We start from the raw sequence: 14,131 nt of genomic DNA, 5'->3' as shown, positions 1-14,131 counted from the left end.
AACCCAGGCCCAAACACACACCTGAGATGCAAAGAGAACTTTGATAGTGTATCGCCCGGCAGCAGGAGGCACATATTTGACCGTAAACGTGTCGTTGGCGTTGTGAATAATGTCAAAGTCCACGTCTTCCTCATCCTCACTTAACACCCGGGCATCACATTTAATGCCAACGCTGACATCACCTGGAACAGACCAGCTTATGAGCACACCAGCGTACAAGAAACAGCATGTCCCATGCAATCACATCCAGCTCAGCTCACCTAACGCCCCAGAAAATCAATTGGGAAGCTTCCAGTAACAAACCTGACAAAGGGATGGTGCTAAGTCAGGGATTTGGAGACGGGATGGAAGATTAGCAAAGATATGACCAAGAAACTGACACAGAGGCTCATTAGGTGAACAATTACCTATTCAGGTGCACTATTTCTTGGCTCAAAGTTCACTGCCTTTCAAACATTATGAAAAGAATGTTCTTCCTCAAGAAGCAACAATGACTGCACCGGGGGAAGCCCCCTCTCACCTTCCCCAGCCTCGGTACAGTCCACTGTGAAATGAGTAGGCTCATTTGCCTTCAGTCCACTTCGCTCCACGCCTGGCCCAAACACCTTGACCTTCTGGGGATGACTACCCTGCCCGATATTGACCTAAAGAGGACATGGGAGAAAGTTATAACCAAGTTTTCCTGCACTTGGATCCAGTGACACGTTGTTAGTTAACATTGTTAGAAATAGTTTTGTTGGACAATCTAGAGTACTCTGCCCTTCAAACTACTTCATCTGTCAAGGTCCACCAAGGATGTATCTCCTTGACCATCCAGCATACAGCCCAGACCTGCCACAGGACTTGGCTTTTTCATACAATGGCAGGATTCTGTCTCACAACCTACCCTGTAGGGGCTGTGAGGGATGTTCACACCTCCCCAGACCACGGCAATGGTGTGCTTGATGGCCTTAACTGGGGTGTACGAGCAGGCATACGTGCCGTCCATTCGGCTCTTCATCTGGATGTCAATGGGCTGGCCTTCCCCATCCTGCAAAAGAGCAGAGGCTAAGAACAGAAACTGGCCCCTCACACTGTCTTCATCAAACAGGGTCACCATGGCTTCCCAAGACAATCAAGTCACCACCCATCCAACAAATCTTCACGGAGCAACTATGATCTGCCACATTCTCACAATGCAATCACCACAAGTGATAAAATACTGCCTGCTTTTATTTGTTTTTAATAAAAGCAAATGACCCAAAAATAAAGCCATGGCTTCATTTTAATTCCAGCATTTAAATCCTTGGGCCAAATTCAATTAAGTTAGATAAATATATTTAATAAATTCTTGTTTACAAACCTCCTGTCATGGGCTAGGTAGCTTCAGCCACACTGAAGGACATTTACAAGGAAATCTGAAATCAAGCCTTGTTTCCAAGGAATACAAAACCCAAAGATGAGAAAATCACCTTGCTTTACATATTAGAATCTCATTTAATCCTCACATAACCCCATGAGATAAATATTCGTGTTATTCCCAAAGTGTGGATGAGTGAACTGAGGGTCAGATGAACTGAGCAACTTGCCACTATAGTGACAGATCTTGTCACCTGACAGTTATCTGCACAGGTGGCCCCTGGAAACTTACCTGAGCAAATATCTTTAAGGGAGCTTTTCCGGCATCCTTAGGATCCACAGTGAACTCAGCCAGGTTGTTGACAATGCAGCCAGATTTCTCCAAACCTGGTCCGTAAGCTTGGACCTGGGGCAAAGGGCCAATAATAATTCTCCTTCTGTGCCATGCCCCAACTATGCCCCTACATAATGACCAGTGACCACCAGGGAATGAGACAAGAACAAAACAACCCGTGTCTGGCTTCACAGTACCTACGTAACAGGATGGATATGGAAGGAAAATGCTCTAGCAGGCTGTAACTCAAAAATTATAAATAGTATCTTTAACCTCCCAGGAGGAAGAAAATTCTCAAAACCCAGGCCCCAAACTAGCCTGGGGCTCCTTGCCTTATTCTGAGCTGACATAGAGAACTTCTAGTGACCAGGACATGGACCTCCAGCCATGCCCAGTTTCAGTGTTCTCACTTTGACAGAGGCTCAGAACCTTCACCACAGACATTCCAAAAGTTTGCAGCTCCCAAGGAGGAAAAAAGACCAGCAATTGGCCAAAGAGGGATAGCAACTAGTCCAGACCGACATCAGCCTACAAACAGCTGCCCGGGTGGGCCACAATAGCACACATGGGAGTGTGGGAGTGTGGAAGCTTCCACCTGGCCGCCAGGCTGCCTCAGACTTGATGTTTATCAGCCTCCTAAGAGCTTGACAGAAGCTCTTAGAAACACTGCTCCAATTTAAGAGAAGGGAGCTGGGGAGAAAAAAGCATGTTTAATTTATGAAGAACAGCTTCTGCAGCCCCCTGGATGGGCCAGCCACTGGGCTAAGGACTGTCCTCATGTATGTTAGATCCCCTGAATCATCCCAGAAATCCTAGGAAACAGACGCTACTATCATTCCCATTTTATAGAGAAAGGATCAAGAGTCAGAGGGGGCGCCTGCATGGCTCAGTTGGTTAAATGTCCAACTTCGGCTCAGGTCATGATCTCACGGTTTGCGAGTTCAAGCCCCGCATCAGGCTCTGTGCTGACAGCTCAGAGCCTGGAGCCTGCTTTGGATCCTGTGTCTCCCTCTCTCTCTGCCAGTCCCCTGCTCATGCTCTGTTTCTCTCTCTCTCTTAAAAATAAATAAAAACATTAAAAAAAAAGAGAGAGAGAGAGAGAGAGAGAGAGACATAAGAGACTTGCCCGGCATTAAGAAAGTACTAAGTGGTGTTACCAGGGTCCCAGCTCAGACCACTGTCCTTCCTAAACTCTCAATGGCTCCTCTCTGCCATCCCTCAACATGTCTCTGGATACCATAGAGAGGGTCAGGAGCCAGGAAGAGAGCACAGAAACATAACAAACAGACTCACCAGATCTGGGTTGTAGTCTCCTGCAGCTGGATGGATGAAGGCCATGTACGGGCTGTCCTTGATGTCCTCATCATCACACATGATGTGAACGGCATATTCGCCCGGCTCCTTGGGCCAGTACTTGACGTCACATGAGCCATCATTCTGGTCATCATACTCAATCTTTGCCTGGGAGGGGCCTTCGATGGCAAACCCTGGGGGATGGGGTGAGAAGGACCCCTGGTTACATGGTGGAAAGAACCTATTCTATGTTACTACCAACTCACTCCCTCAAACCCAAGTATCAACCAGAAGACTGAAATCTGTGCCCCTTTCCTACAAAAACAAGCCCACTGAGCCTTTACAAGAGGTGGAAGGGCTGGATTTTATACTATGCTTTTTGTTTTTCTTTTAAACATCATCTATGGGGCGCCTGGGTGGCGCAGTCGGTTGAGTGTCCGACTTCAGCCAGGTCATGATCTCGCGGTCCGGGAGTTCGAGCCCCGCGTCGGGCTCTGGGCTGATGGCTCAGAGCCTGGAGCCTGTTTCCGATTCTGTGTCTCCCTCTCTCTCTGCCCCTCCCCCGTTCATGCTCTGTCTCTCTCTGTCCCAAAAATAAAAATAAACGTTGAAAAAAAAAATTTTAAACATCATCTAATAAGGAAGGTCAACCAAAACCTTAAATCAATGCCCACCCTTGCCCCACCAAATCCTCTTCCGGGTTTTCATCTGAAGGAAATAATCAAGGATATGTGTAAACAAAGGTACTAAGTATGTGTACTCAGCATTGTGTCTTTAAGAAAACCACGGAAATAACAGGAAAGCCCAATGGTAGACGTATCCATGCAATGGAAGTCCAAAAAAGCCATGGAAAATCAAGACATGGCCTATATTTATCTGAGGCACAAGATACAAAGATTACCCCTAGATATTTTTTGTGGCATATCAATATTTAGGTGTGAATGTACAGAAAAAACGTCTGGAAGGATATGCCAAAAGGTTTAATATCATACCAAAACACTCATTATCCCTCTAGAAGGCAACACTAAAGGTGATTTCTTATTTTTTCTGGTTTGCTTATGTTTACTACCTAAAACACATAGTCACCAAACTATGGCCAGTGGGCCAAACTGACCTAGTACCTGTTTTTGTAAATAAGGCTTTGCTGGAACACAGCCGCATTCCTTCAATTCTATATTTTCTATGGCTGCTTTTGTCTTTTTTTTTTTTTTTTAACGTTTTTTTTATTTTTATTTTTGGGACAGAGAGAGACAGAGCATGAACGGGGGAGGGGCAGAGAGAGACACAGAATCGGAAACAGGCTCCAGGCTCTGAGCCATCAGCCCAGAGCCCGACGCGGGGCTCGAACTCACGGACCGCAAGATCGTGACCTGGCTGAAGTCGGACGCTTAACCGACTGCGCCACCCAGGCGCCCCTCTATGGCTGCTTTTGTGCTACAACTGCAGACTTAAACAGTTGCAGCCGGGAGAATACGGCCTACAATACTAAAACATTTGCTATCTGGTTCTTTATAGAGCAGGTTTGCTGACCACTGATCTAAAGCGATTCTATTTACATCAGATATGTATTTAAAATCGGGGTGCCTGGGTGGCTCAGTCAGTTGAGCATCTGACTCTTGACTTTGGCTCAGATCATGATATCACAGTTAGTAGGTTCGAGCCCCACATCGAACTCTGCTCTGACAGTGTAGAACCTGCTTCAGATCATCTCTCTCCCCCTCTCTCTCCCCCTATCTCTGCCTCTCTCTCTCTCTCTCAAAATAAATAAGTAAACTAAAAAAAAAATGATAAAATAAGTAAAATAAAATATACTCTGTTATGCTCCAAAGAACATTTATTCTCCAAATTTCAAATTTCAGCAAAATTTATTCATTCATCTAAACTAAGAATTCAGGCAACAATTACTTGCAGAGTGCCTATTATGTTCCAAGCGCTGTTTCAAGCACAACATCCGTAGAAAACCTCTGTCCTTGGAATTAATGAAGAGGCAGAGGGCAACTTGAAGGGCAAGAGGAAAATGAAAATCCCAATCCCACAGCCGTATTCAGAGCTGGCCACGGATGGTCAGGAGGCAAGGGGGCTAAGGGTAGTGAAGCTTGGAGGAGGACTCAACTCTCAGCCTGACATTGGGACCAGGCCTCATGTAATCTCAGCTTTCCAGAAGCCGCTGGCCAGCTGCTTCCACCTACCCAAAGACCCCACTTCAGAGCCAACGGACTCTACCACGAAGTCTGCCGACCGCCCGACAATCCCACCGTGGAGGCCAGGGCCCCATGCACGAACTTTCTGCATGCCTGCTTCAGGGCCAACTTGAACTTCAAAGGGGCTAAGAGAAAAGGAACAGAAAAAGCATTAAAGAAGAACAAAGAAGAGACTACAAACAGCCATAAGTTGTTTGCACATATTTTTTCCACTCCTTTTACCTACAGTCCCAATGTCTATCTAGCCAACCCCTTCCTCCACACAGGTGCCCCCACGGTCATTGTTATGTCAACAATATAAAGGACTGTGGCTGCCTCGGGGCACTCAGGTGGCCAATGGGTGGGCGCTCAAGACACACTGCCTTGCAATATCCTTCTGATCATTCACCCTTGAATGTAGACCTCACCAGACTGTGAGCTCTGGATGGTAAGAGACAGCATACTTCTCTAGATCCTGCTTATAAAGAAGAAAACTAGGTTGAATAGGCTTTATCTCCTACATGAATGAATACGCTTTAACTTTCATATGGGAGAGTAAAAAAAAAGAAAGTTTGCTTAGAGAGGTGCCTGGCTGGCTCAGTCAGTAGAACACGGGGCTCATTTGAGCCCCATGCTGGGGGTAGCGATTGCATAAATAAATAAACTTAAAAAAAAAGTTTGCTTAGATTCTCAGAACCCTGTAATGCCCAGATATTTCTCAAGGTAAATGGAATTTATTCAGAGTTTAAAGTTGCCCCCAGGAAAGCTGGAAAACACATGAACAGGGGAGGGTAATTGTGATGCCCACAAGACAAAGCTGGAGTCTGCGTCCCTTGGCTCGTGACTGCACTCACGTAGAGAATTTTAATGTAAACCATGGCAGACTTTACCCCCATGGCATTCCTGAACAGAGGCACACATTGAAAGAAAGAGAATCTTAGTTTATATAAGGGTATATAGACACACAGCCCATTTGCTCTCTATTACTGCTCCTTCTGACTTCCCTGCTTCCCCCACCCCCCGCCCTCCACCAGCCCCAAACCACCAGCATTTGATTTAAAGCAAGGCAGCCGAAACCACAGTGACTTTCTGCTGTTTTTGAGAACAGGCCAAATGTCTGTGTGCTGCTATGAGGAAAAAAAAAAAAAGTTTTCAACAAAGCAGATCTCTTTCCCTGGACTGAGCACGCCTCCAGAGAAGACGCAACTCCAGCTGGAGACTCACCTCTTTGGAATGTGGTGTCCCCCCCACGTGATGGCAATGCTGTATTTCCCCGGGGTGCTGGGGTAATACTCAAATGCATAGACTCCATCCAGAAAGCCTTTCTGTTTCACCAGCTCCTCCAGACCCTCTGTGGGAAGAAAGCACAACATCTTTCCAATGCAATTCCAGGCTCAGAACAAGCATCCAAAAGACGAGAGCAGAAAGACAGCAATATCTATAAGACATAAGCCACAGAGGGAAACGAAGTGGGCTGCCTCAGAGTGTGAGACCCTCAAAACCTAGGAGATTAATCCAAGCCTAAAAATAGATGCATTTCTGCCTCAAAGTGTGGGGAACAGGAAGACTTCCCAGCTAAACGGCATTAGTAGGCTCGCTGAGCTAAAAGAAGGCCACAAGGTCCTGGACCTCCTGGGACTATATTCAGACAAATCTAGTCCTATCTCAATTTTCCTTAACGATCATAGCTAGCTGTCTTAGCCTCTCACAAAACTGAGGAGGGACAGAACCCTTAGGAGTATTTGGCATGAATTTCTGGCATAAATTACTGCCCTCGCACATCTTTTTTCAAAGCTGGACGACAAAAGTGAGAAAGTTCCTGTATGCTCTCCACAAGAGGACAGGTTTTAGATGCTGCACCACAAACTCCAGACTCAGCCATCAGGTAGGAACTTGTTTTATGTTGAGCCCTGAGGTTTGGCTGGGAAAGCCACTTAGTCAAGCGAGAATCCAAGGTCAGAGAAAATGCCTCCTTGGCTCCTGTAGCAACAAGCCAGCAAGGAGGGCAGCCCCAGAGTAGGTTGGCTCCAGGTCTGGGCAGTCTAGAACCTTGGCCACCCTTAGAGCACAGCCCTCCTCGCAGCTTGGTGCTCTGAGATCAAATATTAACCTCCTGGAGCTCAGAACACTCCTGCCCCAGCCTGTTGGGAACACAGAGGGTGGGAGAAACCTTGGCATAGGAAGTTCACATTCCCACTGAGGGCTGCTACACCTGCAGCCAGCAATGGAGAGCTGCTTATCTGCGGCAGGGGAAAACACAAGCAGAGCAGACACCTGACCTTGTGTCTGCGGTCTCCCTCCCCAAAAAGGGAGGAAGAATGAGTTGCAGAGTGCAACCCACCCCTCCATGAACAGCAGTTATCTACAAAGAAAACTTAATCTTAGGGGAATTTTATTCTCCTTCTATAAGCACTGATCATAGTAATTAGGTACTTGGCATAATTTCATCATCTATAAAATGTAACCTGTAGTGGGAAAATTACTGGCTTTAGAGACTGTGCTTGACTTCCAGCCCAGATGCTTATGAGCTGTGTGACCTTGGGCAAGACCCTTTCTCTCGAGCCTAGGTTTCCTCAAATAAAAAATAAGCCACTTCAGGTTGTCATTCCAAGGAGAGCACTTCTCAAACTCTATTGCATCACTGCTTTTTCTTTTCCCAGAAGCCTTAATATGTGAGGCGGTCAAGCTACCACTGTTCCCACCTGTATCCAGGGTAGACGTAACTAATCAACCAATCCCCATGGAGCCCAGAGTGCCTCAACTCTTTGACATAGCTCTCTGGGATCAATCAAAACCAGCTGTGGGATGAAATCCATATGCTATGGCTGCAAAGCCAGCCAAAGTCACACCTGAGATGAGGAAACAAAGCAGCACTTACTAGGACCCTTCACAGTCACACCGAGTTCTCCGCTTCCAGCAGCTTTGGTATCAACCTTGAAGTCTGCAGTCTCCCGGATGCGGATGCCTTTGGGCTGCAGGCCTCGGCCACTGGCCCGGCAGGCGTTTGGACTACAGGCTGCAGACACAGTTTTGACATCAATTCAACCTTTCATTCGCTAGAGTTGAGCAAGCCAAGGTAACTTGGAGCCACCCGCCAAGAAAATGTTTGCTCTGCACAGAGCGCCTGCAGCAGTTGCCTGAGGCCAAGGGTCCCGTTCAGGGAACACACCAGGCTAGCAAATAAGGACACAACATAACTTTGTCCAGCCACACCGCAGAGGGACAGTAGGGGCGTGGGGGCGGGGGGGCAGTTACTTTGGCACAGAAAGAAGGAGAAGCACAGCATGCATTTGCTGAGCTCCTGGAACCCGCTGAATCCTGGCATTTATCCTCTTGGTAGTGAAGGAGAGTTAAATCTCATTGCCATACTCAAGGGCCCAGTAATTGGGAAGACCAAACTTTTTCAAGTCTATTTGAAAAATGTAGCACTTGAAAACATCTGACCACGTTCCCAACTTCAGATCAGCCATTTCTAAAAGTCGAAATGTGATCGTCTTCCGCATGAAGAGCCAGAGGACAGCTCAAAAAGAGACCCATTCAACCCCACCCTGGCCATGGCAGACAAATATTTTAGTGCTGTCACCAGGTAATCAGAATGTGGGTGGCTATAAATGCAACAATTAGCAGTAAACGCCACTCTCCATTTGATTTCTGGATCTGGTTTAAAAAACCTGAAGTCAGAAGTCTAAAAATTAAGGACCAAGGTAGTTTCTGGTACTTCTTACATGACAGGCCCACAAAACTACTGTCCCATGGTTGATAAAATGCATCCTTGTACCCTAGGAATTCTTTGCCAACTTGGGCAACTCTTTTATGTACAGAAAAGAGAAAGCAATGGGCAAAATGTCACGTTGTTTATTAAGTAGTTTTTCCTTTCCAAATCTGACACTGCACATTCGGTAGTTCTCTATATGCTAGAAGTGAGATCATAGACTCCAGAGGATGAAACTCTTTACTGCATAGAAGGAAGAGAATTCCTCCTCTGGCGCCTCCACCTTGCAATGTTCTCAGCTGGCTATTTGGCAAACAACTGCTTCCCGAAAAGATATACTCATATCCTAGGAGTTGGAGATTATTTTAGCTGGTTCACGGATGAACGTAAGTTTTATGGCCACACTTTATGGCAAGTGACACTGGTTTTCCATTGTGAAAATGGCATGAAGATTCTTTTTTTATATGAAATCAGTTAAGTAGTGGAAAGGTGAGTACATCAAAAGAAAAACTCTATCAATTAAATACTAAATAGTACAAGTGATGGATGGATATGCAAGGTGAAAAATGTAGTCCACAAGTGAGAGGGAATCAGAAAACAATATTAGAACAGGAAAGCTGTTAAAAATTCTTTCCTGCATATGTCAAAGAGACTTTTATTTATGAATATGTCGGTCTTGTTTTTTTTCCTTTGTCAAAAGGAGAAAAGTCGGTCATACCAGAAATAAGTCACAACAGGATGACAGGACTTCCCTTGGAGGGTTTTTATATGTCTTAAAAAAAACAACCAAACACTCATGGAAATTCTGAACACGGGTAATAGTCTCAACATCAAAAGGGTAACTGCTCAGTTCATATAAACACTAAATGGAGCTAAAGAGTTTGAAAGAAACCACCAGGTCCTCCACCATTTTGAGATGTCTTAGACATGTTTCAATGTACCTAGAGAGCAGGTTTGGGGTCCAGCTAGACAAGTAACATTGACCCCCACACTGTCACGTCTTGAGGTCACAAACAGCACAGGCCCAGCTAATGTGTGCAGGTAGCACAGGGAACTGGCATGGAAGTCCCATTCAACCAGCCCTTACCCAGCAAGATGCCTCTGGCCCAGTGCTCTCAGTTAGGAAGCCAACAGCTTCGGGGTCCAGGCTGACCCAGAGGTAGGATTCAGAGAAGAAGCCAGTTCTATGGATGCAGATGCAGAGGACAGAACAGGGAAAGGCAAGTATTGGTTAGAAAAGGCAACAGAGTTGGAAAACAAAACAAAACAAAAGAACAACAAAGTCAGAAGGAAAGGGATCTGACGTTAGAGAAAAAAGCATGCTCTGGCTGCAGAAGGGGTTTAGCAGCATGGGTAAGGGGTCAAAAGAGACCTGAGTTCTACTTCTACTGATGCCTAGTCCGTACTCACTGATACTTTATGTTATCCAAACCTCAGTGTCTCCACCTGAAAACTGGAGATAATTTTAGCACCTGAAACACACTGGTTGGTGTGATGATTAGATGCAGTCATGCTAAGTGCCTGACGGCCAGTAAAGGCCAAGCAGTGGAGGCCACAGGGCACCAGCAGTGCCACAGGTGCCAACCTCAGCCACAGACACCAACTGCCCAAATGGCCTCAGTCCTGCATCTCTCAGTGACGAGCCTCTGACACGAGTGTTTTGGGGAGGACTGAATGCGTTAATACAAGCGAAGCACTTAGGTCAGCGCACAGCTCACAATAAGATGTTCATATTAATATCTTGAGGACAAAGCAAGCCACTTCCCACCAAAGGGGACCTGGCAGAAAGGGGACAGGTGCGAGTCCAGTGTGGCCCCCATTATACCCCTGGCCTCGGAGCCCAGCTGTGCACACCGTCAGCCTCAATGCCAGAAGCAGATATATTTGGCCACCCCAGCACTCACCTTCCCCAACCTGTACAACGAAGGGACTCTTGGGAATGGTGTCCCCAGCAAAGGAGACCTTGACCACATGGGGGCCAGGCTGTACTGGTTTGTACACACATCTATACACCTGGTTTCCTTTGTCTTCCACCAGTAATTCCACAGTGTTCTTCCCCTGGGGATCCTCCACTTCAACACCAATGTCACCCACACCGGCACCTAGGAGAGAACAAGCATTCTGTGAGCCCAGGTCACCTTGTCAGAACACTCACTGTGGATGAGCTCAGGTACAAGATGGAGACCGAAGGAGACAGGTACTCTGAAGGTCAAAGTCCACGCCAAGACGCAAACAACTGTTATCTGGTTGGGGGAGGAGGGTCATAAACTTTCCTTTTCTCCCATTCCATATTTTCTAAGTTTTCTACACTGAAAAGAAAGTGATGTTCCAAGAATCGTGTCTTATCCTCCCCACCTTATCCTTATTCCTCCCCACCAGCCCCCACCCTGGCCTTGCATAGAATTTGGTCTAGCAGATGATTCTCAAAACTTAGTTTCTTTGCAATGGTTATTCCAGTCAGAAATGTGTGCAGAAGTTACCTGATAATTAATAACTAAAGTCAAGCTTGAGTGTAAGATCTTAAAGAAGAAAAGCTGGTTTAGTAAAATCTATAAATACATGGGGCACCTGGGTGGCTCAGTCGGTTGAGTGTTCGACTTCAGCTCAGGTCATGATCTCATAGTTCATGAATTCGAGCCCCACATTGGGCCCTGTGCGGACAGCTTGCTCAGAGCCTGGAGCCTGCTTCAGATTCTGTGTCTCCCTCTCTCTCTGCCCCTCCTCTGCTCACTCTCTGTCTCTCTCTGTCTCTCAAAAATAAATAAATGTAAAAAAATTTTTTTAGGAAAATCTATAAACATAACCAACACACTTGGAAAAAGGCACTTTTGTTGTTGGTTGTTTGAAAAGACAAAAGGTCAGGCATCCCAAACCTTTGGGGCTCCTGAGAATCATCTCAGGCTCCAGAAGAAAGCCTGGTCCACAATACCTGCTGTGTAGATGTCAAAGTAGGTGGGCTTATTGGCGATGTTTCCAGCAGTTTCCAAGCCTGGGCCTTTGGCAGTGACTTTACTGGCATCTCCCTGCGCCTTGTCAACATTCACTTCAAATGGGCTCTTGGAGATGTGCTGTCCTGCAAAGAGGACTGTAACCTGCGGGTGACAGATAGATGAGATATAGTCACTTCTCCCTGCCCAGGGAGACCACCATATGAAGCCACATGCATTAACAATCTTCTCTTCCATCTCCTAACTATACATACAAAGGTGGCTGGAACCAGAGGCCCTGGTTAAGCAACTTGAATGGGACTCCCACCTGGCTCCATTGGCCACAAGGCTGGGCCTAGGACATCATGCTTTCAGCAAACTAAAAATGCTTACATCAGTTATGGCTAGCCAATATAATAGGATATGAACAAATACTTATACTTGAATCTGTAGACATGGGGCCCTTGAAGGCAGCTGCAGAAGGGGCCACTGACCCCCCTAGTGGTACAAGGTATAGTTCCAGGATTTCAAACCCAGAGTCAAAATATTTTTCATGGGACCAAAAATCATTCTCAGATACATAAATTTGAGATACAGTATAGATTTTCATTTAAAATTTGAGTTGGGGGCGCCTGGATGGTTCAGTCAGTTGGGTGTCCGACTTCAGCTCAGGTCATGATCTCACAGCTCGTGGGTTCGAGCCCCGAATCAGGCTCTGTGCTGACAGCTCAGAGCCTGAAGCCTGCTTCAGATTCTGTGTCTCCGTTCTCTCTGCCCCTCCCTGCTCATGCTCTGTGTCTCTCTCTTCTCTAAAAAATAAATAAACATTAAAAAAAATTTTTTTAAGTAAAAATAAAAAATAAAATAAAATTCGAGTTGGAGCTCTCATCTTTTAAATTTGAAGGGGCATGGAGTTGGGTTTCATTGGGTTTCATTCATTAATTGACAGAATTAATTACATCATAAATGCTCCCTTCAAGATTTTTTTTCTCCTAAATTTGTGATATCCTAAAGGTGTAAGAAAAATCTATAGCCATGATTCCAGGTGAATTCACTAACAACCAAGGTAGTAAGTATGGTCCAGGTCTCAAAATATTAGCATGGTACACAGGGATAGGCCCATGTGTGCTGTTGAAGGCTTTCTTTCAAGGAAAGGCACACTCTTGGGTCACCCTACTCTCTTGCAAGGCTCCCTTGGCTCCTGTCCTATAGGCCAACTGGACACCCACTCAAATAGAACTCAAAATGTTGTTGAGATGAAGAACCTGAGGACCAGACCCCCAGCATTTTTCCAGGTGCATGACTGGGACACTGGCTTTGACTATATTCAACTGGCCTTCTCCACACTTAGGCCCCAATACTTATAGATGCTCTGGAGCACCCCAAAGAGGAGTACTTAAGGAAGCATTAAAGATAAAGAGCCCACAGCTTAGCACCTATACTCCAGGCATGCAGCTACAACCACTTGTCACCCAGATGGAGTTTAAAAAATCTTAAGACATTGCAAAGAACCTAGTAGAATTCAACCTTCCTAAGAGACACATATTGAAACAAGCCCAGAAGAGCAGTCAAAGCAACAGCCAGAACACCTCATCTTACTTTGTGCAGCCCGGTGACCTTGGGCAAATACTCCACAGAGTATGTCTTGTTCTTGTCACTGTCTGGAGTCACTTGTGCCTAGGACAGAAAATGAGCAATAGTTAGAGAAGGTGATGGGTGTCAGTAAAAGTATGCTATGCCAGCCAAGGCCCTGCCACAAGGTGCCAGGTGAAGACCCTGTCCTGGCGATTTCCTGCACCATCACTTCTAAAGGATGCCCCAGGAAAGAAGCAACCTAAAGTCACAGAAACAAGGTCATGTAGCACAAATGTATACCCAAGTCCTAACTCTCCACTGTCTCAGGGCTAGAACTCACTAGATGAGAGGGACCATAAAGTGAGTAACTTAAACCTTTATTGGTCCAGTAATTATTAAGAGTTTATGGGGGCGCCTGGGTGGCTCATTTGGTTAAGCATCCAACTTTGGCTCAGGGCATGGTCTCCTGGTTTGTGGGCTCAAGCTTCGCATCAGGCTCTGTGCTGACAGCTTGGAGCCTGGAGCCTGCTTTAGATTCTGTCTCCCTCTCTCTCTGACCCTCCCCTCCCCACACTCCGTGTCTGTCTTTCTCTTGGTCTCTCTCTCTCAAAAATAAATAAACATTAAAAAAAGAAAAAAAGAGTTTATGAAATGTCAGGCCTAGTGTCAGATACCAAAAATCAGGGGCAGTCCCTGCATCAGTGGGAGAAACAGACAATATACCAGTAAGTGTAGAATTTCAGATGGTGCTAAGCACCAGGAATAAAATCCA

The 14,131-nt window shown here is 46.0% G+C and overlaps 1 protein-coding gene across 7 annotated transcripts in view; it reads right to left on the bottom strand.

Annotated features, from left to right (window-relative positions):
• FLNB (filamin B) overlaps positions 1–14,131 on the bottom strand; it is a 142,210-nt gene that overhangs the window by 57,740 nt on the left and 70,339 nt on the right. For all 7 annotated transcript variants that reach the window (XM_019823423.3, XM_019823424.3, XM_045051752.1 and 4 more), the window contains exons 6-16: positions 13,384–13,461; positions 11,787–11,949; positions 10,762–10,959; positions 8,024–8,161; positions 6,370–6,496; positions 5,155–5,291; positions 2,966–3,159; positions 1,631–1,744; positions 887–1,030; positions 521–644; positions 22–182 (exon numbers count right to left, since the gene is read on the bottom strand). In XM_019823423.3, the coding sequence (XP_019678982.1) occupies positions 22–182; positions 521–644; positions 887–1,030; positions 1,631–1,744; positions 2,966–3,159; positions 5,155–5,291; positions 6,370–6,496; positions 8,024–8,161; positions 10,762–10,959; positions 11,787–11,949; positions 13,384–13,461 (1,578 nt within the window). The remainder of the gene's footprint in view (positions 1–21; positions 183–520; positions 645–886; positions 1,031–1,630; positions 1,745–2,965; positions 3,160–5,154; positions 5,292–6,369; positions 6,497–8,023; positions 8,162–10,761; positions 10,960–11,786; positions 11,950–13,383; positions 13,462–14,131) is intronic.

Source organism: Felis catus, chromosome A2 (assembly GCF_018350175.1).
Source record: "Felis catus isolate Fca126 chromosome A2, F.catus_Fca126_mat1.0, whole genome shotgun sequence".
Lineage (NCBI taxonomy): Eukaryota > Metazoa > Chordata > Mammalia > Carnivora > Felidae > Felis > Felis catus.
The sequence above is the reverse complement of the archived record's forward strand: the minus strand, read 5'-3'. Positions and strand labels throughout refer to the sequence as shown.